This window comes from Tenrec ecaudatus, chromosome X (assembly GCF_050624435.1).
Source record: "Tenrec ecaudatus isolate mTenEca1 chromosome X, mTenEca1.hap1, whole genome shotgun sequence".
Lineage (NCBI taxonomy): Eukaryota > Metazoa > Chordata > Mammalia > Afrosoricida > Tenrecidae > Tenrec > Tenrec ecaudatus.
In genome coordinates this window covers 73,112,898-73,137,350 of record NC_134548.1, presented here as the reverse complement: position 1 = coordinate 73,137,350, position 24,453 = coordinate 73,112,898, and the positions used below count along the sequence as shown (strand labels likewise).

Genomic DNA, 24,453 nt, shown 5'->3' with positions numbered 1-24,453 from the left:
CCATATGTCTGTTACTAGTCCATAAAATCCTCTTCAAACTCATGCAGCACAGGCAATGATGCTGAATTCAGGAAGATCATGGGCCAGTGGGGAGGTGGTCTTGTGGATCCAGTGGCAGTGGAAGCATCACAACGCTGGTGTGGGTCTCCAGGTGCTCACTACTATATTCTACTGAGGTTTTGTCTGTTTTAATCTTTTAGTTTAAAAAATATTTTTCTATACATGAAACCCAGGATAACTAAATCTATAGGGATAGTAATTAGATTAATTGTTCCTTGTAGGTATGGAAGGAGAATTTGGGGGAAAACTGGGGGCAAAGAACAAGTACAAGAATGACCAAAATATTCTAAAACTAATTATACTGATGATTGATGTGATTGTACGCATATTATATGTGAATTATATGCCAATAAAACTTAAAAAACTCACTACCATCAAGTCGATTCAAAATCAGAAACTCTATAGGACAGCGTAGAAACCTGTGGGTTTCTGATATTGTAATTATTTATGGGAGTAGAAAGCTTAATCTTTCTCCCAAGGCGTGACTGGTGGTTCTGAAATGCTGACCTTGTGAGTAACAACCCATTACATATGTCCATCTAAAAATCTACATGACTCTATTATTGAACAAACAAGAAGGAAGAGAGAATGGAAATACAGTTTAGCACTAAAAACGTTGTTTGCAGTGCTCTCAATGCCCATTTCTAGATTTTGTTGTATACTCATTTGTGGTTGTTGAAGGACAACATCTTCTGACTAACTTACTCTGAGACCTGAGAAAAGCGACTTCCTTTCTTTCAACTGTGTTTTACTCATCTGAAAATTTATGTAGTGTAGTTCAAACAATGTGACTCTAGAGAATGGAGGGTAGAAGGGAGGGAAGGAGGACCAGCTAGTTTGGCTCCCTAGTTGGCTGACAGTGTCATAGTAGGTAAGTCTTTTCACCTCCAGGTTATTGATTCCACCTCTAGGACCTACCTATCTTAGATGGCTGCTAGGAATATCAAATGGTAAAATGAATAATAAATAAATAAGTAACAAATAATAAATATTTGTGTGCTAGATATTTTTATGTGTGCCAACATGGCACCTGTAAAAAGATAATGGGTAGAGTTTAAATTGTGAATCAAGTTGCAGCCTGAAGACTCCTTGATGGTATAAGGATGTGAGACACTGGGCCTCTCCCTCTTTCTTTCCCCCTCACCTTCCTGTTGCTGGCCACCCTGAGAGGTACTGGAATCCTATCATGTTTCCACCATGGTGTCGTACCATTTTTCCACCGATTCACTATGTGTGACTGTGCAAGTCTAAAGAGTCGGATTGGCCTAGGAAGTTTACTTGAGTTATAATTACTTCTTGATATAAAGCTTTCATGCACATATATGAGTGTTTCTCTATTTGTTTCTCTAGTCAATCTGGCCTAACACAATTTTTAATCCGGAAAGCATCACATAAAGAAAAACCTGTAATGTTTCATGTAATTTCTGCTTCTACCCTGCCCACCCAGCAGCAGTAGCACTTAGTACTCTCCTACCACCTAGTATTTTGTTTTTTAATCAAATTCATTTCATGTAAGATATCCTAAAGGCTGAAGATACAGCCAGGGCTCCTGACTAAAGTCTAGTGCACTTAACATATTAACTCCCAAACTCACTGTCATCGAGGTTATGTTGACTCATGGCAACTCCTCTATTAGTTTCCAAGATTGTAACTTCGTTACTATAGTAGAAAGCACCGTTTTTCTCCCACAGAGCTGCTGGTAGTTTTGAACTATGGACCATGCGGATCACAACCCAATGCTTACCCACGACACCACCAAGACTCCTAACATATTAGCAGTACTTAGCATATTAACAGTACTTCAGATTCCTAAGTGAAGGATAGGTAGCCAAGGAAACACCGATAGATACTGAAACCTCCTATCTTTAATCATGGTTATGCATCCAATGTGGTAAGCAATCTAGCATTAGTATGTCCCCTTCCTTTTCTATATACAACATAAAGTTTTCTCAGACTTATATTCTCTATTTCTAAAAATGAGGAATTGAGGGTCAAGTATTTATACTACTCTTTTGTCTCCTCTAGTTATAGTCACATCTTCCTGAGCAATAAGAATGGACTCCTGGGATCAAAATACAAAAAAGCTATATTCAGAGAATACACTGATGGTACATTCAAGATCCCTCGGCCAAGAACAGAACCAGAAAAACACTTAGGAATTTTGGGTATGGAATTTCTCTTCCTTTTTAGCATCAAGAAACCGGTGTTGCTCCAGATATGTCATATCAGGAAGACCTTCCAATTCCCCCATTATCAGTTTTTCCTTATAGTTTATTGAAGTTATAGTCATACTTTATAAATCCTCCATTTAAAGAAGCACTGATTCATGTATCATGGACTCCAGTTAATCATACTAAGCATAACTCAAAGGGGGGAATTCATTAATTTTGCTGCAAATTGAATTAGGTGTTCACAGACCTCTATATTTACGTGTCTCTGGTTATAAGTTTCAATAAATGCTAAGAACAGGTGTAATTTAAGAATATGAAATACTATAAAAAGTGATACCACTTTTTAAAGAGCCAATGTGTTTTCTTATTCTTGCCCTGGACCGTAAAGAACCAATTGGCCGCTGAAAAGACCTCAGTAACTCTGTATTTTAAGCCAAGCTTTAACTCCTTATCATTAATGATTATACAGAGCTCTGGTTTGCTACATCCTTGGTTTTAATATATAGAGAATTGGGTGGGAAAATTGGAGGCACAACCTCTTGTTGATGTTTCCTCATCCTGTGGGCAGGAAAACCCCATGAACATCACTTTATTTAATACTTCTTGCTTGTTCCTCTCCTCCACTAATAGAATTTTTTCCTTTTCATATATTAGGTCCACTGCTTAGAGGAGAAGTTGGTGATATCCTTACCGTGGTGTTCAAGAATAATGCCAGCCGCCCCTACTCTATGCATGCCCATGGAGTGTTAGAATCTAGCAATAGTCCTCAAATGGCAGCTGAACCTGGTAAGTGCAGATACTTAATGAGTAAACAAATGATGTATGGCACCTCTGCTTCAATCCTATGGCATTCCCTTCTTATATATATACACACAATAAGGAAGCAGATAGACTTTGGACCTCTACTCAAATCTTACCTCAATACAAAAAGTTTGCTCTCATAATCTGCCACTGTGTGATACCTTCACGACACGATTGCTGAAGACAAAATGGGTGCATAAGGCAAATGTGGTAAATAAAACTGATGGTTCCCAGCTATTAAAAGATGTAACGTCTGGGGTCTTAAAGGCTTAAAGTCAATCAAGCACTCATCGAGCAAGCATGCAACAAAGCCCATATGGAAGAAGCACACCAGCCTGTGGTCAGAAGGTGTCCATCAGAAGTTCAAAAACAACCAAATGCAATCAAATAGAAGTGAAGGAACATGGACTGAGTGGAGGCCCAAAACCCACCTGAAAAAATGGGTCAGTCTCTCACAGAAGGGCCACACAGAAGGAATTTTTTTCCAGGACACAGTATAGCATAAATGAAAAACACAGCTATCCTTTAGTTCTTTAATAATTTCAGGGGATTAGACCAGCTATCCTGCATCAAGCTGGGTTTGAACTGAGGCGTGCGGATGTTAGGAAAAGAAAGAGCTATGTACAAATCTGATGGACTGAAGTGCCAAGTGTATTTGAAGCTTGGTTTATATACTTTTCTTACACAAGGGAATTGGTTACAAAACAAACATCAAAGAACATAAACATTCCTAAACTCTTATCTATGCAAATGTTACTTAACTAGTCACAGTTTCTAAACCTTAGAATAATAAAAGCACTAGGTTCAAAGACATTCACATGGATATGCAAGATTCAAGAGAGCCTCAAAGAGATCATAAATAATTGAGTTATCCCTCAATGCTTTTAGCAGCAAAGTCACAAATAACAGTCATTTTGCAATGTTTTTGTCTGCAGAGACACAGAGATGCAGGGGACTAAATAGTCACCCATTAGTAAACACCTTGATCAGCCGGATGCTTCCTACAAATAATTCCTCCCCTCACTATTATGGTTCTTGTCTTACCACATTAGCCTAGTTAGACATGAGTATAAATAAGATCATTAGATGCATGAAAACCAAAGATAGATATCCTTTCAGAAACAGTTTTGGGAGTAATGATTCCCTGAGTGTACAGGAAGAGAGAGATTGGGGGAGGCAAAGAAGGGGGAGCTGATAGTAATGATGACTGTATAATCCCAGTCAAGGGGAACACATAACAGAATTGTAGGCGAGTGGGTATATTGGATGGTGTATAATAACAATAATAATTTCCCCCCCTTCTCTGCTGTCCATCTCCCAGGGAGGAGGTCACATGTGGAAGGGAGACTCCAAGGGTTCATGAGGGAGGGGGGAGTGAGGAGGGAGGGGAAAAAACGAGGACCTGATGCAAAGGGCTTAAGTGGAGAGCAAATGCTTTGAAAATGATTAGGGCAAAGAATGTACAGATGTGCTTTATACAATTGATGTATGTATATGTATGGATTATGATAAGAGTTGTATGAGCCACTAATAAAATGTTTTTTTAAAGCTGGAAAAAAATAATAATCTATAACATATATATAACATAGCAGCTATTTTATAACTATGCATGATCTAAATGAATTATAAATTGTTAAAATATCCACAAGAGCTCCCAATAAAATGATTTTTAAAATATCTGGGTAAGAAGAGCCAAGCTATTTCAGGTAAACCAAGAGAAAATCAGCATAACATGTAAAAGCATGTTCCAAAAGTGTGACAATTAAAATAGCATGATACTGTGAACCAAAAAAAATAATTTTGCCAGCATGAGACAGTTTTAATCATGGCATTTTAGAATATGTTTTAAAATTACAAAGTGAGAGTCCTACTACTCTATTTTTCTTTTGCAAGATTGCTTTGACTAATTCCATATAAAATTGAGGAATGGATTTTTCAATTCAGCAAAGAACGTTGTTACTTCTATGAATTTTGATAGGGACTGCATTCAAATTACAGGTTGATTTAGGTAGTATAGGAACCCTGGGGGTGTAATGGATCAGTACTTCAAAACCACCAGCCCCTCCACAGGAAAAAGACAAAGCTTTCTACTCCATGAAGAGTTACAGACTCAGAAATGTACAGGGACAGTTCTAGCCTGTCACCATGAGTCAGAATCGACTTGATGGCAGTGAGTTTGGAGTCTTTTGTTTGCTTGTGTTTTAGTTTAAGTAGTAAAAGTGAAGAGGAAGAGAAAAGAAAATGTCTAATCATCGAAGGCAAGAAGAAAGAAGAGAGGTTGGAAGTGCAAGTCAAGGGAAATAGAGGAAAGAGCTAGGAGGCAAAGGGAATTTATAGAGGTCTAGATAAAGACATGTACATATGCAAATGATTTGTATATGAGGATGGGGAAATAGATCTATGTGCCTATATTTCTAGATTTAGTATTAAGGTAGCAGAGGGACATTGGGCCTCCACTCAAGTACTCCCTCAATGCAAGAATACTTTCTTCTATTAAATCAGCATGCTATGATGCTCACCTTCCCGACACAACTGCTAAAGACAAAGTGGGCGAATAAGCAAATGTGGTGAAGAAAGCTGATAGTGCCTGGCTATCAAATGGTATAGTGTCTGGGGTCTTAAAGGCTTGAAGGTAAACAAGCAGTCATCTAGCCCAGAAGCAACAAAACCCACATGGATGAAGCACACCAGCCTGTGCAATCACGAGATGTCGAAGGGATAAGGCATCATCAGAACAAAAAAATCTTACCATAAGTGAATGAGGTGGGGGTGTTCAGAGTGGATACCCAAAGCCCATTTGTCGGCCACTAGAGATCCCCTTGCAGAGGGATGTAGGGGAGGAGACGAGCCAGTCAAGGTGTGATGTAGCAACGATGAAAAATACAACTTTCCTCTAGTTCCTAAATGCTTTCTCCCCTCTCCCCTCCTACTATCATGATCCGAATTTTACCTTGAAAATCTGGCTAGACCAGAGGATGTACACTGGTACAGATAGGAACTGGAAACAGAGGGAATCCAGGGCAGATGATCCCTGTGAGTGGCAATACTGGGAGGGTAGAGCGAGAGTGGGTTGGAAAGAGGGAACCGATTACAAGGATCTATATATGACCTCCTCCCTGGGGGACGGACAACAGAAAAGTGGGTGAAGGGAACGTTGGACAGGGCAAGATATGACAAAATAATAAATTATCAAGGGTTCATGAGGGAGGGGGAGAGGAGAGGGAGGGGAAAATGAGGACCTGATGCCAGGGGCTTAAGTGGAGAGCAAATGTTTTGAGAATGATGAGGGCAAGGTACAAATGTGCTTTACACAAATGATGTATGTATGGATTGTGATAAGAGTTGTATGAGCCCCTAATAAAACGATTAAAAAAAGGAAGAAAAAAAACAATATGACAAACTGAAGGGAAAAAAAAGAAAATTCTAGTCTCTACCTTATACAGAGAACAATTGCACAAGGCAAGGGACAGAAACTATGAAACTGAAAAGGGACATGTTTCTTTTTGAGTAAGAAGAAAACTGATTAACTTAGAAATCTATACAAACTGTTTTACAACAAACCAGTAACAGTGTCCACATTAAAGAAGAATGTAGGTCAGTTCAGTGGCTGTTTGAAAAAGGAATTTTCCAATATAAAAAGATGAAATGTTGATAAAGTTCAGAAATTCCATTTTGAATAGCATCTGTGAGGTTCTTGATTGGAGAGATCAGGTGTAAATAGTGAATTGGTGAAGTGTATCTTGAATTTCTTAATGCATCCAAGGCCTCTGGATAGCTATTGCCAAAATCTGAAAAATATTCCAGAAAAGGTAGCAAAAGGGAACAAAACAGTTCTGGAATGGCAAGAAAATCCAAATGAACCAAATATTCTGAAATTCTATCAAATGAACCAAGTAGTGATGAAGATGAAAAGAAAAATCAGAAGTATTCCCATGAAGATAAAAAATTGAAGAGAAGCCATCAAAAAGACATCTAAAACACTGAAAGCAATTTCTAAAAATAAAAAAACTGTATAAAGTGCTAATGTTAATAAGGCAGACATGCAGAATGCATTGGAAAGTAGATTGTTGGAAATACAGTTAGGTTAAAATTTAGCACCCAATCATTTGATCTTCCTCATGATCCATTTAAATTAGTTCTAGTTTTTAATATTTTCTCCTTTGTTTTCTTTTATTTTTAAAACATTTTATGGGAGGCTCATACAGCTCTTATCACAATCCATCCATCCATCCATTGTGTCAAGCACATGTGTACATTTGTTGACATCATCACATTCAAAACATTTTCTTTCTACTTGAGCCCTTGGTATCAGCTCCTCATTTTCCCCTCCCTTCCCCACCTTCCCTTCCTCCCGAACCCTTGATAATCTATAAATTGTTATTATTTTTCATGTCTTACACCAATCAATTTCTCCCTGACCCCTTCAACACCTCATGATCACACTGGCTGGTGTGCTTCCATGTGGGCTTTGTTGCTTCTCAGCCAGATGACCGTTTGTTTATCTTAAGACCCCAGATGTTATATCTTAGAAAGCCAGGCACCATCAGCATTCTTCACCACATTTGCTATGCACCCATTTTGTCTGCAGCACCGTGTTCGGAAGGTGAGCATCACCAAATGTCAGGTTATTAGAACAAAGTGTTCTTGCATTGAGGGAGTACTTGAGTAGAAGCCCAATGTCCATCTGCTACCTTGATACATAACATAAATATATGTACATAGATCTATTTCCCTATCATTATATCTAAATACATTTATATATGTGCATGCCTGTATTTAGACATCTATAAATTCCCTTTGCCTCCTATGTCTTTACTCTATTTCCTTTAACTTTCCTCTTGTCCCACTATCATGTTTGGCCTTCATTCAGGTTTCAGCATTGCCTCTTGGTTACATTGTCTTTGATCAAACCCTATCAGGCATCCTACACTCTCCTCACCATCGATTTTAGATTGCTTGCTGTTCTCTTGTCCCTTGGTTTGTTAAACATCCCCCCTTCCTTTCCCCCACCTCCCCCTTTCTTGTGTCCCCTTCAGAATCATTGGTCACATTGTTTTCTCCTCAGGGTTGTTTATCCCACCAATCTTATCTAGATAGACACGCAGAGACAATAATAAGGACAAAAACAAGACAAGGCAAAATAAAACAACAATAAAAACCAGCGACCCAAAACAGAAAATCCTATAAATAGTTCCAGATCTATTTGTTGACCTTTAGGAGTGTTTTCCAGTTCTGTCTGATGGGGTGCCACACCCTGGCCCCAAAGTCTATTTTTTGTATTCCCTGAGGACTTCATCGCTTTGTTCCCCTTGCTGCTCTGTGGCACACCCTTAGTGTTTGGCCCCAGTGTGGTGGGGTCAAATTAAGCACAATTCCTGCACCGTGTCTTCAGTGTTGTCCCCTATATGACTATGGGTCAGTGCTCTGCTTTGTTTTCTCTTGAAGCTTTTATCTGACTTACTTTATTTTTGTTAGATTTTTAAAATGTTTTTCTGTATATTAAATCCATGTTAGGTAAATCTACAGAGAGTAACAGTACTAATGGTCCTTCTGGAGTATGGCAAGGGAGTTTGGGAGAAAATGGAGAGGTAATAAAAATGAGTACAAGATTGAAGACAATATTCTAAAACTGATTGCGGTGATGTTGTCCAACTCTTCTTGGCGAGGTTAAATTATTGAACTTCATAATATATGGATTATATGCCAATAAATTGTTGGGGCAAACCAAAGAAAGCAGATGGCAGCACCACAAAGAAGAATCAAAACATTTCCAAAAAAAAAAAACTAAAGTGAATCTGAGAATAGTTTAGATAGTGAAATTTTAATTAAGAAACTGAGTAAATGACCACAGATTAATAGTTAAAAGAAACAGTAAAGAAATTATTGGAAAGTGCTAAATTTGAGGAAGTCACAATTAAGCAGATTTGCAGAAGTATATGAAAATTACCCTGCTTATGATTTAATGTAAAGAAATAATTTCATTAAACAACGGTTAGAGTTGATTTCTTGAGAAGTTAGAAAAGTTCTCCAGAAGTTAATGACAGGACACTTGAATTTGTCTCATGGATTTGATGATCTGATTTATACCACCAAAGAAAATCTCCTTTTCTATGTTCTTGTTAAACATTGTGTTGATAGAATTTACCTTTTGTTCTCAAAATGTTAGATAAATTTGACTTTGCTGTTTTAAATTGCATATCTGTGCACTATTTAGTTTAAAATCTTACAGGGCTGTAATTGTTCCTTCCTTTTATCATTGTATTTTGTACATATTGGATTGTTTTATAGAGCATTGTAGATTCTTACATGCTTATAGTTTCCAGTATGCTTAGCTTGTTTAAGGCTTACATGCTTTTATTCAAATAGAACTAAACAATAGCTATGATTTAGTATGAAAAGTAGTTTAATACATATCTGTCAGTCTAAAGGTTCAGCAACTATGTGTTCATCATAATAAATATATGCAAGCTACCATTGCCGGATACAAATCTGAACTTTTCTCCTGCATGTGAATATATGTCCAATTGTCAACATGACAGACTTGACATATTATTTTTTGCATTTTTAAAAAGTAACTTTGTTCACCTTCAAGCCTTTAAGACCCAAGATGCTATATCTTTTGATAGCCGGGAACCATCAGTTTTATTCACCACATTTGCTTATGCATCCATTTGTCTTCAGCAATCATGTTGAGAAGGTGAGCATCATGGAATGCCAATTTCATAGGACAAAGTGCTCTTGCATTGAGGGAGTACTTGAGTGGAAGCCCAATGTCCATCTGCTACCTTTATACTAAACCTGTAAATATATGCATGTAGATTTTCCCCATCCTCATACCTAAATATATTTACCTATGTACATGCCTGTATTTAGACCTCTATAAATGCCCTTTGCCTTCTACTTCTTTCCTCTATTTCCTTTTACTTTCCTCTTGTCCCCCAACAAAGTGATTTTTTAAAAAAATAAGAAAATGAAAAATAAACTAAATTTGTTTACAGTCTTTATAAATTCTGAAATGTCAGCGTTCTGCCAAGTTGATGTCACAGAGCAGTGAAGGTCAAATACAGTGAGGATCACACTTAAGGAATAGTTCCTTCTCCTGCTCGGCTTTGAAAGTGTCAGTTTATAGTTGTAATGCCATCTCTACAAAAGTATCAATAGATGCGTTTTATTTTATTTTGAGGACAGACCAATATAAATACAACAAAACAACTTCAACTTTGAGATAAGATGGGATGAAGCATAAGCACACTTGTCTTACATTATACTAAATGAACTGATTTTTATTAATTACATAGGCTGAATAAAAAGCTGAAATTTACAGAAACCCTGGCCACCTTCATAATTATGAGGAAAGTACCAGGTATAATGCTAAAAGAAGATAAATGTAGGGTAGCAAAATGTTCCTCGAAAGTGATGATAAACTTATTTTCTTTTTTTTCCAAAACCATTTTATTGGGTGCTAATATTGATATCATATCATTCCATAGTTGAATCACATCAAACAGTATTGTACAATTGATACCATAATCAGTTAAAAAACATTATCTTCTTTCTTGAACACCTTGTCATCAGCTTCCCCTTTACCCTCCTCCACAATGTATCTCCCAGGAACCATTATGCTCTTTGCTTTCTCCATAGGTTCATCAATTCTTGCTTTAATATACCAAAAAAACCCAGAAATTTTATAAAAATAAATATATATAACAAAAATTCAAGCAGTTCACCCCCAGTGACAAAATTCATTGAGCTAAGCCCCAATATAAAGAACAAAAACAGAAAATGTTGAAAGCCAGATTAGACCCAACTTGCATCAGAGGGAGATCAAATGACAAGGTTTTAACTGTTCAAGTCATGTTCATCATTTTGATCTCCCCTATTCATCCCTCCAATATATTCTGTTTGGCAACCAGTTTCTTCCCATCACCTTATTATGAATAGAGAGAAAGCAACAGATCTGTATTTCCTTTGTGGATCTCAGAAATGCATCTTGGGCTTCCACTGTCATTCATAGACTTCTGAAAACCAGAATCTCACAATTTAGGCTCTGAATTCCCTCCTTTGCTTTTGGACTATATGATTACAATCCTTCAGTCCAAGATATTGACCTACTTATTTCATGTGGACTTGGTTGACATCTTACTTATATGGTTGCTTGTTTGGACACAAGACTTTAAAACTCTAGGCACTATTTTAGCTCATCACTGGGCACCAACCAATTACTTCACCACACTTTTCTATAGCATCCATATTTTCTGTGTTCCCTTTCTGATGGCAAGTATCAAGTAGGACCATGGTATAAGAATTCTGTGTTCTTAAATTGGAGCTAAGATTTAGCTCAAATCCAATTTAAGCCTAAAACCCATTACTGGATCTATCTTTTAAATCTGTCTTTGGCTACCTTTAGAGACCTACTTGCTAATTTATGGTAGAGAGTCTTAAGGATCATCTCCTTTGCGGGGTAGGGGGAGAGGAGATATTTCATTATTATTGTCATTGATTAGCTCCATATAAAAATTTTTAAACACTGTTGAGAGAGATATTGGGCCAATGTAGGTTAACTACATATAGCAATACCCGATTTATTCAAGTTGTACAGAATAAGTCCTTTCATCGAGGATGCTATTTACATAAACAATGGGAGATATTTGTCAAGAAAAATGTACAATATTCACTGAGAATGTCAGTCACAGTTTTGCTGGAATAATATATATCTCACAATACAACATATAACGCATTGATGTAGTAAGTCAACGATTGTCTACTATCGATAGTTTAATACTCTTAGTACAACTGTTTTCTGCTTCTTCAAACACCATGAATTTTTGTTCCTAAGTCCTCAGGTTACAAATGTGTTTGAGGTAGAGTCTAGTTCACCAAGTGGAGTTTCCAAATCAGATCTCTCTGGTGCAGCCTTTGGAGTGTGTTGTGATCCTCAGAGATTCAGGATTCAATGCCCTGGTGTTATATGGCACTTGGCCTGGGTCCCCAGGGTGTTCCCAGAAACTAGGGACAATATGGATTATTTTATGCAATACTACCAGTGATACTCCTCGCTTAGAGTCCTTAAAAGTATTTTTAGGCATTTTTCCCCTCACTTGGAGGTTGATCCTCAGTCTTTTTCTACCAACAATTATTCACTTGTGTTCCCCCAGACATGTCTGCCTCGTTTCCCCTCTGCTGACTTATTTTGATGGGAACATCAGTATCCCTCATCCCTCTATCTATCTACCTGTCCAGGGGGACTCATCATAACTTAGCATGGCAGCCACTCACTCAGTAGTCAACATCCCCTCCCTTGCCAATTTGATCCCAGCTGACGTGAGGAAACCTCTGCCTAAGTGACTTTCAAGATACATACCTAGAGAGGATGGTGTATGATTCATTGGTGCCAGTCTCACGCTGTCTGTCCACCTAGCCAGCAGATTGGATGTCCTGAAAGCCTGAGTGTGTGCCTGCCCTGTGGTTTCTCCCTAGAGCAGTGGATTCATACAATATTTCTCCTTTTGTGTTTGACTAATTTCACTCAGCATAATGTTTTCCAGACCCCTCCATTTCATGAGTTGTTTCATGGATTCACCTCTGTCGTCAGAGATGTGTACTATTCCATTGTGTATATGTACCAGAGGTTGGTTTTTTTAATCCAATCTTCTGCTGTTGGGAGTTATGCTGTTTCGAGCTTCTTGCTATTATGAACTCTGCTACAATGAACATCTATTCATGACCTGTTTCTTATTTGGGAGGCAGAGGTGGGTATGCATCCAGTAATGATATTACTGGATCATATGGTGTTTTTACTGACATCACTTTTAGAAATTGCCATATTGCTTTCCACGGTGATTATACATATTTACAAGCCCACCACTTTCCACACCCTCTCTAGTATTTATTGTTCCCCGTTTTTTTTAATTGGGCTATGGTTATGGGTGTTATGTGGTATCGCAGTGCTATTTAGACTGGCATTTCCTAGATGGTTAGTGAATGAGAGCATTCCTTATGTGTTTATTACCCATTCAGTTATCATCCTTTGTATATCATTGGTTCAGGTCCTTTTTCCAACTCTCCTGGGGTTATTTGGTGTTTTCTTTTTTCTTGTTGTAGATTTGAAATATGCAGTAGATTTTCGTAATTAATCCATTGTCTGTTCGATCATTGCAAAATATCTTTTCTCAATCTACAGGCTCTCATTTTAATCTTTCAACGAAATCTTTCAATGTACATAGTGTTTTGTTTTTCATAGGACCTATAAATCTATTTTGTCTTCCACATTGTGGGCTTCCTTTGTTATATCTAATTGCTTGTGTATGCCCTGTCATAGGGCACTTAGATTTGTACTACCTTTCTCACTGATGATCCTGATAGGAGTAGGTTCTACATTTAGGTCTTTGATCAACATTGATGGTTTTCTTGTGCATGGGGTGGGATATGAGTATTGTTTCCTTCTTCTGCAGTTGGATATACAGTATTTTCAGCATTTATTGAAGATGGCATACCCTTTCCAGTTAATTATTATTGGATCTTTGTAAAAAATAAGTTGTCTGAAATATGGCACGCAAAAAACGCCTATTATAAGGGAAATCTATAACAAGGGTTCCAGGGGAGTGTAGTGAGGGAGGGAGGGGCTAGAGGGAAGCTGATATCAAGGAGTTCAAGAAGAAAGAAAATGTATTGAAACTGATTGTGGAAGCAATTATACAATACTGCTTGATGTGCTTGAACTATGGATTGCTATGATATCTGTAAGAGCGCCCAATAAAATGATTAATTTCAAAAAAATCAGTTGTCTGTATGCAGATGTTTTTATTTCTGGGATTTCTGTCCTGTGGGTGCATGTATATACAATTATACCAGCACCGGGCTGTTTTGATCACTGGGGCTGTGCAGTAGGTTTTGAGGTCAGCTAGTGCAAAACCTTCTACTTTATTCTGCTTTTTGAGAAGTTCTTTGCCTATCGTAGGTTTCTTCCCTCTCCATCTGAGGTTGGTAATAATTTTTTTCCATTTCTTAAAGAATAATGTTATTGGGAACAGGGTTGAATTGAATTTGTAGATTGCTTCCAGTAATGTTGACATTTTCATGATATTGAATCTTCCTATCCATGAACATGGGATATTCTTCCATTTGTAGCCTCTTTTGGTTTCTTGTAAAAATGTTCTGTATTTTTCTTTGTATAAGTCTTTGTATTTTTCTTTGGTTCTTGTTTGGAATTCTCATCATTAGTATATAAGAACTCAGTTGAATTTTGCTTGTTTATCATGTATTCTGTTATACTACTAAACTCCTCCATTGTTTCCAACAATCCTATTGTGGACTCCTTAGGATTCTCTTTAAATAATATCATATCCTGTGCAAATAGCGAAAGTTTCACTTCATATTTGCTCAGTTATACTCCCTTGATATTTTCCCATTTCTTTATGGTTCCAGATAGAACTTCCAGCATAATGTTGAGTCAGAATGGGGCTAAAGGACAACTTTGTCAGGCTCCCTTATTCTGTGGAAATGTTTTCAGCTTTTCTCAGTTCCATTGAGTGTAATATCAGCTATTGGTTTTCAAATATGGCCGTCAGTGTGATGAAGATTTTTCCTTCTAGGCCTATCTCCTTATGGAGCGTTTATTAGAAGTGGGTGTTAAATATTGTCAAATGCTTTCTCTGCATCAATTGATACGATCATATGGTTCTTATTTTTATATGTTTTTGAATGTTGAATTATATGTTTTTGAAAGTTGAATTATCCTTGAATCCAATTTGGTCATGATTTTTTTATATATAATGTTGGATTCTATTGGTTAGGATTTTCTTGAGAAATTTTGGATCTATGTTCATGAAGAATATCAGTCTGTATATTTCTATCTGAATGGGGCCTTTGCCTGATTTTGGTATAAGGATTATACTGATTTGTAGAATGAGTTTCAGAGTTTCCTGTCCCTTTCTAGATTCTGGAATAGTTTGTGTAAAATTGGTGTCAGCTCTTCTCTGAATATTTGATAGAATTATCCTGTGAAGCCATTTGGCTTTTTTTGGTTCTGCATTTCTTCAAGAATTTGTCTATTTCTTCCTTGCTATAGGTCTGTTCAAGTTCTTAGTATTCATATGTGTTTATTTAAAATAGAGTATTTTCTAGGTATTTGTCCATGTCATGTAGATTATGAAATTTGTTGAATTTTTATTGTTTTTTCCCTTTTGCTATTTGGGTGTTTATGCTTTTGACCCTTTTCTAGTTGTCGGAGTTGTGTTAAAATATTATAAATTATTTTCTCCTCTTTCTTCCATGTGTGCAGTAAGTGCTAAAAATTGACCTTTGGTAACTGCTTTTGCTGTATCCCTAGGTTTTGGTATGTACTGTTAAATTTTCATTTGTTTCTAGGAACTTCCTAATTTCACCTATGATTTTGGTTAATACCCAGATTTTTTGAGTAGTGTATTGTTGAATCTCCAGCTGCTTGTCTTTTGTTTTTAAAAATTCTTCCTATTTTTGATTTCCAGTTTTATGGCACTTTCGTTGGAGAAGATGGCTTGAGTGATCTCTATGCATTTGAATTTATTTGCCTTGCTTATGTCCTATCATGTGATCTATTTTAGAATATGAACCATTTACATTGGAGAAGAAAGTACATTTTTTTGGTTTTGAGGGTTTTTTTTGTTCTTGCTTGGAGAACGCTGTAAATACCTGGGAGGTCAAGTTGTTCAATTGTGTTCAGCTCTTCAGTTTCTTTATTTAGTTTCTTACCTGTTGATCTATATTTCCTTGAAAAAGGCATATTGAAGTCTCCTACTTGTTTATCTGGTGATTTCTCTTTTCATCTCTTTGTTGATTTGTTGATGAATTTGAAAGTCTTTCATTGGGAACATATATATTTATAATGGTTATGTGTTCTTGGTCTATTGATCCTTTGAGCATTATGTTATGCTCATTGTCTCTATGCATATCATGTACTTTTGAGTATATTTTTTAGAGCTTAATATTGCCAACCTTGCTTTTTGTGTGTGATTGCCATTAGTTTGGTAAACTTTTCACTGCCCTTTGACTCTCAGGCTATTTTTTTCTGTGAGTTTGAGGTGTGTCTCTTGAAAGCAGCAGATCAATAGATCTTGTTTCCTAATCCAGTCTGTTACTCTTCCTCTTTGGTTGGTATGTTTAGTCCATTGACATCAGAGTTATTGATTATAAATCTTGATTGGTCACTGTCACCACGTATTATTTGTGCTTGATATTTTACTACCCATCCCCACCTTTACTTTTTTATTGAGATATGCCAATTTATTCGTGTCCTCATTTCACTGCTAGATCTATATTATTTTGGATACTGCTATCAGTATGGTTTCTGGGTGGTGTTACACGCTGATTTCTGGGTGGTGTTTCATGCTTTGGTGGTCTTGTATGTCAGTGATGCAGTTGTTGACTTTCTGACCATAAAGAACTGAATAGATTTGATAATGATGATTTTGTTTTTACAAATTCTCTAAGTATTTACTTATTTGAGAATATTTTTATTTCTCCTTCAATTTGATGGATAACTTTGCTGGGTATAGAATTGTTAGTGGACAATTTTTATCTTTTGAATTTTGGAATATGTTGTTCCAATTTCTACTTTCCTGCATGGCTTCTGCAGAGGAAACTGAGCTTCTTCACATCTGTTTACCTTTGTTTTTGTTTTTTAACAGTTTAATTAGAAATTCATCTATATGACATACAATTCAGTAATTCCACCATATTAAAAAGAGTTCTAACATTATTACCACTTTCAATTCTAGAACATATTTTTCTTCTGTGTACTCACTGTTGTTTATGAAGTTGTTTTTTTTTCTAATTGTGGCAAAAATATACACAACCAAACATTCTCCAATTACATAAATTCTACATGTATAATTCAGTGCCATTGATTTTACTCCTCATGTTATACACCCATTATTGATTTCCTTTCCCAAATTATTCCACCATTATTAATATAAACTCAATGCCCCTTAAGCAACATTTCTTTCTCCTTCAACCATGATAACCATTGATCAAGTTTGGTTTCTTTCTTTCTTTTTCTTTTTAGTAGTTTTATTGATATAATATTCACATAGCATACATTTCCATGGTTAAATCAATTTATAAAAGTGTTGTATATACATCATCACAGTAATTTCTAGTGCTACCTCCTCTCTCCTGTATCCATTATTTGTTTTCCAAATCTCTTCACTCTCGCCACCTGTCATCCATCCCCCCTCCACAGCCCTGAAAAAAATGTGTCAGTTATTGTTTCTTTGCATCCACTTCTATGCTTCACAAACTGAGAAACACAACAAAAACAGTAAGAAACAAAAAAATTTAAATGGCTAGAAGGAAATAATTATAATTCTGCATCAATAAAAATACAAATAAAGTATAATAAAGAAAAGACCACCATCAATATGTAAAAGGCCAAAGAAGAGATTTTTTTCCTGGAAATGGTGAGAAATTCCTGAGCCTAGTTTAAATTCAGGTTGGGTCAAGAGGGAGGCCAACTGACCAAGTATCATATTACACCATGATTCAACCCATCATATTCAAGTTTATAATAATCACTGATAGGAAAGCTGTGTGAGTCCCTTTCCTGTGACTAAAGGGGAGCTACCACAGGCTTAATCTGACTAGATAGCTTGCAGATGGATTTGGGCCTAAGACTGTCTTACATATAGCCTTCTACAAATTGACTGTTCACAATTTAAACTTTGATATTTTTCCCTTCTACATATATGGATTTTGTTATTGTCAACTTTGGATCACACAGGCTAGTGTGCTTCTTCTGTGTGGACTTAGATGATTCCTCACTTAGATGGATCCTTCATTGAATAAAAACATTTATGACCACAGATATTATTTCAATTGAAAGCTGGGCACCATCTGCTTCCTTCACCACACTTTGCTGTAGCACCCTTAACTTCAGTCATCATTTCATGAACATGAGTATCAAGTAGGGCCATGTTATGAAAACTAACCTTTCTTAGATTGGGACTTGAGTTAAGTGGAAGCACAGAATGCATCTGCTTGTCTGCATGTTATGAACAACTCTGGTTTACTTTGGAAATCATACTATGACAAAAACAAACACCTACAAAAGCAACAAAACCAAAAGCAAACAAACAAAAGGCAGAAAAAAAAATTGCCAATCACCCCCTGGGTTATAAGGTCATTGCATTTTTCCAATGGCATAGAATTTGAGATATTGCTGATATGAGTTTATATGAGTATTGTATAACTCCAACCTGTAATACAGAAGCTCTGCTTAGTACAACTTGATTTCACAATTGCTTCAAATCTGTTTACACTGAGCAAAGGAATTAGTGGTAGGGAAAAGTTTCCTGTATCAATTGTTACAGTTGCAGATCCTTGCCTGAAAGATTAATACCTGTGATATTAATGTAACTGGAGCATTGAATATTAAATATGTGGTAGCTCTGAGTCCCCTTTCATTGGACACCCACTAAGTTAGGAATCCCACCAAAGGTCCAATGACTGTCATGTTCACAATCTTGAGGTGGCCACCCTTTCTTTCCTCACCCATCACAATCCTTCAGTTTTAAGTCTAAGGGTACAGGTAGTTTTGAGTGAGGGTACATTTTGTTCAATAGGCTTCTAGGTTGTATCTTTCTCATGTGACCATTGGGTGGTACTATGTTGCTAAAAGACCTGCATCGAAGGTCATCATAGTGCTTTTTCCATGGCACGGTTCACTGGGTATTGTGTAGAAGCATATAAGTAGTGTCTACCCAGAAACATAAAATCAGGTTTATTGTTCCCTTAGATTTCCTACAATTGTTGTTTTCCATCGTTTTCCAATGTGAGGTTGTTTCCCACCTCACACTCCTGCCCCCATTTACCTACCATACTGTGGTAGTTTACATAATCTGGTGTCAATTTGGGAGGAGTAAGAATGAAGGAGTGGAGTCTGGCCTGTCAATCAAGATAGAACCAATGAAGCTTCTGTGTGGGTATGGCCTTCTCCTGAGAATTCTGGGAACTCCTTTTTTTTTCCTCTTTGGAGGCAGGAGACAGTTCTCTCTCTCAGCTCACTCCCTGAGACGATGCTCATTGACAAGACACATAGCGCTGTACCCTGGGAGTTGAAGAAGCCACAAGGACCTACCCTGGTGCAACCAGATCTCTGGAGCCAGAAAAGCCATGTAGAGACCCCTGCTAGTGCTTAGGTGCTTACGCCACTTGATCCACAGGACTTCCCACCCACTGACTTGTGATCTTCCTGTATTCAGCGTCATTGCATGTATTTCATGAGTTAGAACAGAACTTTAGAGACTGGTATCAGACATATGGGCTAATATCAGACTTATGGACTTGATCTTGACTAGGCTGGGATGTTTCCTCAATATTCAACTGCTCTCGTATATAAACCTCTTTCTTATACACATATGTGTGTCTATGATTTGTTTCTCTAGTCTACCCAGACTAACACAATATCCACCAACAGAACTATCAGTGCCTCCTCTAAAATGTAGATGCTCCACTCCCTTGGTCTTAACTTGATTTTCCAGTAAGGTTTTCCTTTCATTCCTGTGGAGGGTATGTTGGTTTGTCACAACCTTATCCTAATGTTTTACAGCATCAAATAATTTGTCTTTTCTGTATTCGCCCTTCTTGATGTAGTGACTCCAGCCAATGTGAGGTCTTTTCTTTCTAGGTGATTCTTATGAAGGGCACTTAAGGTGGTGATGTATGGTTCATGCCCAGTAGGTAGCTTATTCCCCCTTTTGTTTATGAATTAGTCTCTAACTCTAATTCTGAGGTTTGTTTAATTTGAATTTGTCCTCAGAGTAGTGGATTCATACATTATTTGTCCTTTGTGATTGTGTTAGTCTGGGTACTTTGCAGAAACAAATCCTCAGAAACTCATGTATAATAGAAAGCTTTATATAAAGGATAACTCTGCATCAAGAAAACATCCCAACCCAGTGCTGCCCAAGCCCACAAGTACAACATTAACCCATATGACCAAAACCAATCCACAAAGACCTCCTCCATCTCACAAAACAGACGCAATGATGCCAACTGCAGGAGGAAAGCCGAGTCAGTTAATGTGTATGCATCTCAGCACTGGCAGGGGTCTCCACACAGGTGCTCAAGCACCCAGGGCTGCATCGGGTAGGTCCATGAGGCTTCTCCTTGAGGATGTCTTGCAGGAAGTCAGCCTTGCAAACTGAAGCAGGGAACTTCTAAGGAAGCTGCATCCTGGTCCAACCATCACAAAGCAAGAGGCCTGAGAACTAGAAAGGCGAGGCTCACTGAGCCATTTTTCCCTCCACCCTTTACTTAATCCCACAGGTGTTTATCAGTTCGGTTGGCACAATAAACTAACTAACTCAGTGATTTACTAACTTCACTCAGCATAAAGGTTTCTAGATCCATCCTTTTTATGTTGTATTTCATGCTCTCACTGGTTTTTTGGGATGCATAGTATTCCATTGTGTGTACCATAGTTTCTTTATCCATTTTTCCACTGTTGAGTCTTTGTGCGGCTTACAGTTTCTTGCTATTGTTAACTGTGCTGCTGTGAACATGGGACAGCAGCATACCTCCACTATGTCTCTTCTTTCTTTGGGGTATATGCATAATAGTGGTATTACTGGATCCAAAGGGATTTCAGTTCCCAGTTGTTTTAAGTATCACCATGTCATTTTCCACAGTGGTTGTATGTATTTACAAGTCCACCAATAGTGTATGTGAGCTTTAGTATCTTTCCAGCATTTGTTGTTTTGTTTTTAATTGTGCTAGCATTGTGGGTGTAAAGTGGTATCTCATTTTGGTTTTCATTTGCATCTCCCTGATGGTTAGTATGGTAGTTATATAATCTGTTGTGAATTTGAGACTTAAGAGAGAAGGGATGGAGTTTAGCCTGTCAATTAGGCCACAGCTTGATGATCTCATTTGGAAGCGCTAAGGAGATAAATAGCTCATTTGGAGGTGGGACACATGCTCACTCCCTGTGAGACATTACTGACGGCGAACTTGATGGAGCAGTGCTGATGCAGCCAGAGCTGTGAACTGGAGGATCCACCTGGAGACCCATGACAGCGTTGAGATGCTTACACCACCACAGGATCGACAAGACTTTCCACCCACTGGCCTGTGATCTTCTTGCACCTTGTCATCATTGCAAGTGTTGCGTGAGTCTGAAGAGGAATTTATTAATTTTGTATTTTGCTACCTTTCTGCATCCCACAATTGTTTACATTATGCTTTTTGTGGAGATTTTTGTGTTTTATATACATAGGATCATATCATTTGCAAATAACCAGTTTTAATTCTTTGCCTATTTGTATTCCCTTTATTTGTTGTTGGTGTTGTCTGAAACTTCTAGCTAAATTTCCCAGCATTATGTTGAATAAGATTGATGATAGGGGACATTTTTGTTTGTTCCCTGTTTTCAGTGGAAATGTTTTTAGCTTTTCCCCATTGACCATGATGCTGGCTGTTGGTTTTAATACATGGTTTTTTGATGTTGAATTTCTCTTCTTTTCTAATTTTTTAGTTTTTTATTAAAAAATGGATGTTGAATATTGTTAAATACTCTTCTGCATTATTGACACAAACATATGATTTTTATTCTTAGCCTTTGTTTATGTGGTTGATTACATTGATTGCTTTTTGAATATTAAGCCATCCTTGACTTCCTGGAATGAATGCCACTTGGTCATGGTGAATTATTTTTTAATATGATGTTGGATTCTATATGCCAGAATTTTTTTTGAGGATTTTACCATCTGTATTCATGAGGAATATTGGTGTATGATTTTTCTATCTTTGTAGGGTCTTTGCCTAGTTTGGTTTCAGGGATATACTGACTTTATAGTATGGGCTTTAGAATTTGGTGTCTTTATGTTCTGGAATAATTTGTCTAGCATTGATGTCAGACACTCTTTGAATACTTTGTGGACTTGCCCTGTGAAACAATAAGGCCCTGGTCTCTTATTGGTTGGTATTTTCTTAATGGGATGCTCTACTTCTACTTTTGTTATGGGTCTGTTGAATTTTTCAATATCTATGCATTAATTTGAGTGGGTGATGTATTCTTAGGTATCTGTTCATTTCTTCTAGATGGAAAGTTTGAATACAGTTTTTCATAGTAGTGTGTTATTATTCTTTTAATGTCATTTATATCTGTTGTAATGTCTAGCTTTTCATCTCTTGTCCTGGGTATCTGCATAATTTCTTTTTTTCTCTCCTTTGTTAGTCTTTTCAAAAAACCAGCTTCTTGTTAAATTTTCCCATTTTTTCTTTGGTTTGTTTCCCATATGCTTATTTCTGCTTTGATACTTATGATGCCCTTGCTTCTTTTGTTAGGAACTTTATGTTGTCCTTATTCCTGTTCTTGAAGATTCTCTATTACAGTGCCATTTTAAAATTTCTCCTCTTTTCCCATGTCTGTCGATTATTATTTTTCTTGGACCAAATATTTTGATATGTTATGTTATCATTCTCATTTGTATCAAAGATTTGTTTTTTTAAAAATTGTAAGACTAGTGGTGGCTTTTGGTTTTTATGAGGATGAGACAGAAAGAAAGGTATGATGAGATGAAAAGAAAGAGAAATAAAGGACAAAAATGCTATGATATAAAAGTTTAGATATTAAAGTTAAAGGCATAAGGGGTAAGAGGCAAAAGTATTTAAATCATAAAAAAATGTTACTAGAGTAAAAAGTCTAAGAACTTTTAATATATGTTTGTTTGGGTTCTAAGCTTTGCCCAGGAGCACTGGCTCTGATTTGGGTGCCAAGTTTTTGAATTGATGATGTATTAAGGAACTAGAAATCAAACAAATTAAATTCAAAGCAAAAAATACTATATATGTGCATATATATACATTTTATCCTACTTGTACTTTTATTAACCACAGGTTAGTCCCTGCCACTCCACCACCCTAGGTAGCTCCAAGATTGGCCACGACCACCCTAGGTAGCTCCTAGACCTGTAAAATTCGCTCAGGATATTTGGGGATCTGAGCTCAGCTGGCTAGTGTTGAGGGCCAATGACAAAGGGGACTCTATCAGCAGACATTGCTGCTCTTTTATTTTAGTAAATTTATATTTACTTATCTTAATGTGAGAATCCTGTGGTCTGGAGATGTAAGATATCCCTCTCTTTGTTGCTTTTGCATGGGTCCTAAATACAGTCACTTTTGATTAATTGAAAGGGGAGTATAAGAGATGTGTTATTACTTTGTAGATTATAAGAGACTGTGGCTTACTGAGGTGGGTGAGCAGGGTCTTGAGCCAGTGGTGGTTGGTGTTGGTGAGGGGTACAATAAGAAATTTATCAGGTTCATTTTCATCCCAATATATGATAGAGGAAGAGTTCAGAAAGCCTGTTATTATGTTTTTAGAAGAAGGCTTTTATTTCAATAACACACCATTTCCCTGTTCCCACTCTCGTGTTATATTGTGGGCATAATTGAGGTTCTGTACCACTGAGTGCTGTCTGCCCCTCGCTCCAGGCCACAGGGTGGAAATAGGCTATTGGAATGGAGGGCTAAGTTGGAGGGGCGCTTCCAATGAGGAGGAGGTCCTGCTAAGGACCGTAAGTCCCAGTGTCAGCAAGATGCCTAGCTGGGGGAGGGGGAGGTGCTGAGACATGCTGAAATACTGGGTTCCAGTTCCTCTGTTCAGAAAAAAGTTTTGTGAGAATTTTTTTCCCCTGAAAAAGCAAATAAGGGGGTAAAAATTAACATATTCTTGAAGCTTCCGGAGAGTTCAAGTTGTGCTCCTGGCTTACTGAGCGTGGGATTTCTAGTTAAATAATCTAGGAGCTTTTATGTGGCAATCATTAGAGCTGGACTCTTGGAAGAAGGGGAGGAGAGAGGATCTCTCTAGCCTCCAGAGCTCCCAAGGGTCCACGACGATAGGAAGTCATGGGTTCCAGGTGAAACAGGGGTATCACTTGAGGGATAGTGTGATGTGGGATATCCCACTGTACTGGTGGGTCACAGAGCCAAGGGAGAGGGATCCCTACATGCAGGGCTAGGGGAGAGAACAGGAGGCTGGCACGCGATGCCCCATCAACTCCGTTGAGGGAGAGGGGAGAGGAGACAGTCAACTCAGCTATGCTGTCCAGGGACAAAAAATCTGAAATGGGGGTCTAAGATATTCTTGGATTGCTGAGATATCAGATCCTGTGCCTGAAATCCTAGAATTTGCCTCTTTACCTGTGATCTCTGGGTCACACAAGAGGAGTTCTAGGCAGAGGACTCTATCTCAGTGCTGTCTTCCAGCAGTTTCATTTACCTTTGTATGTAACTACTTTGTTTTACTCTAACTGTTCTCGGGATTCTCTCCTCTCTGAAGTTGGATAATTTGAATACTGTATGTCTTGATGTTGTTTTGCGGAGGTTTAATCTATTTGGTTTTCTCTCAGCTTCCTGGATGGTTATTGTGTCCTTCTTTGTGATA

At 37.5% G+C, this 24,453-nt stretch overlaps 1 protein-coding gene and 1 pseudogene across 1 annotated transcript in view; both read left to right on the top strand.

Annotated features, from left to right (window-relative positions):
* The window catches only part of HEPH (hephaestin), a 192,176-nt gene that overhangs the window by 93,272 nt on the left and 74,451 nt on the right, over nucleotides 1–24,453 (top strand). Inside the window, exons 14-15 of the mRNA XM_075538245.1 lie at nucleotides 2,086–2,225; nucleotides 2,886–3,017. Coding sequence (XP_075394360.1) covers nucleotides 2,086–2,225; nucleotides 2,886–3,017 — 272 coding nt within the window. The remainder of the gene's footprint in view (nucleotides 1–2,085; nucleotides 2,226–2,885; nucleotides 3,018–24,453) is intronic.
* Nucleotides 5,274–9,042, top strand: LOC142434688 (protein DEK pseudogene; annotated as a pseudogene).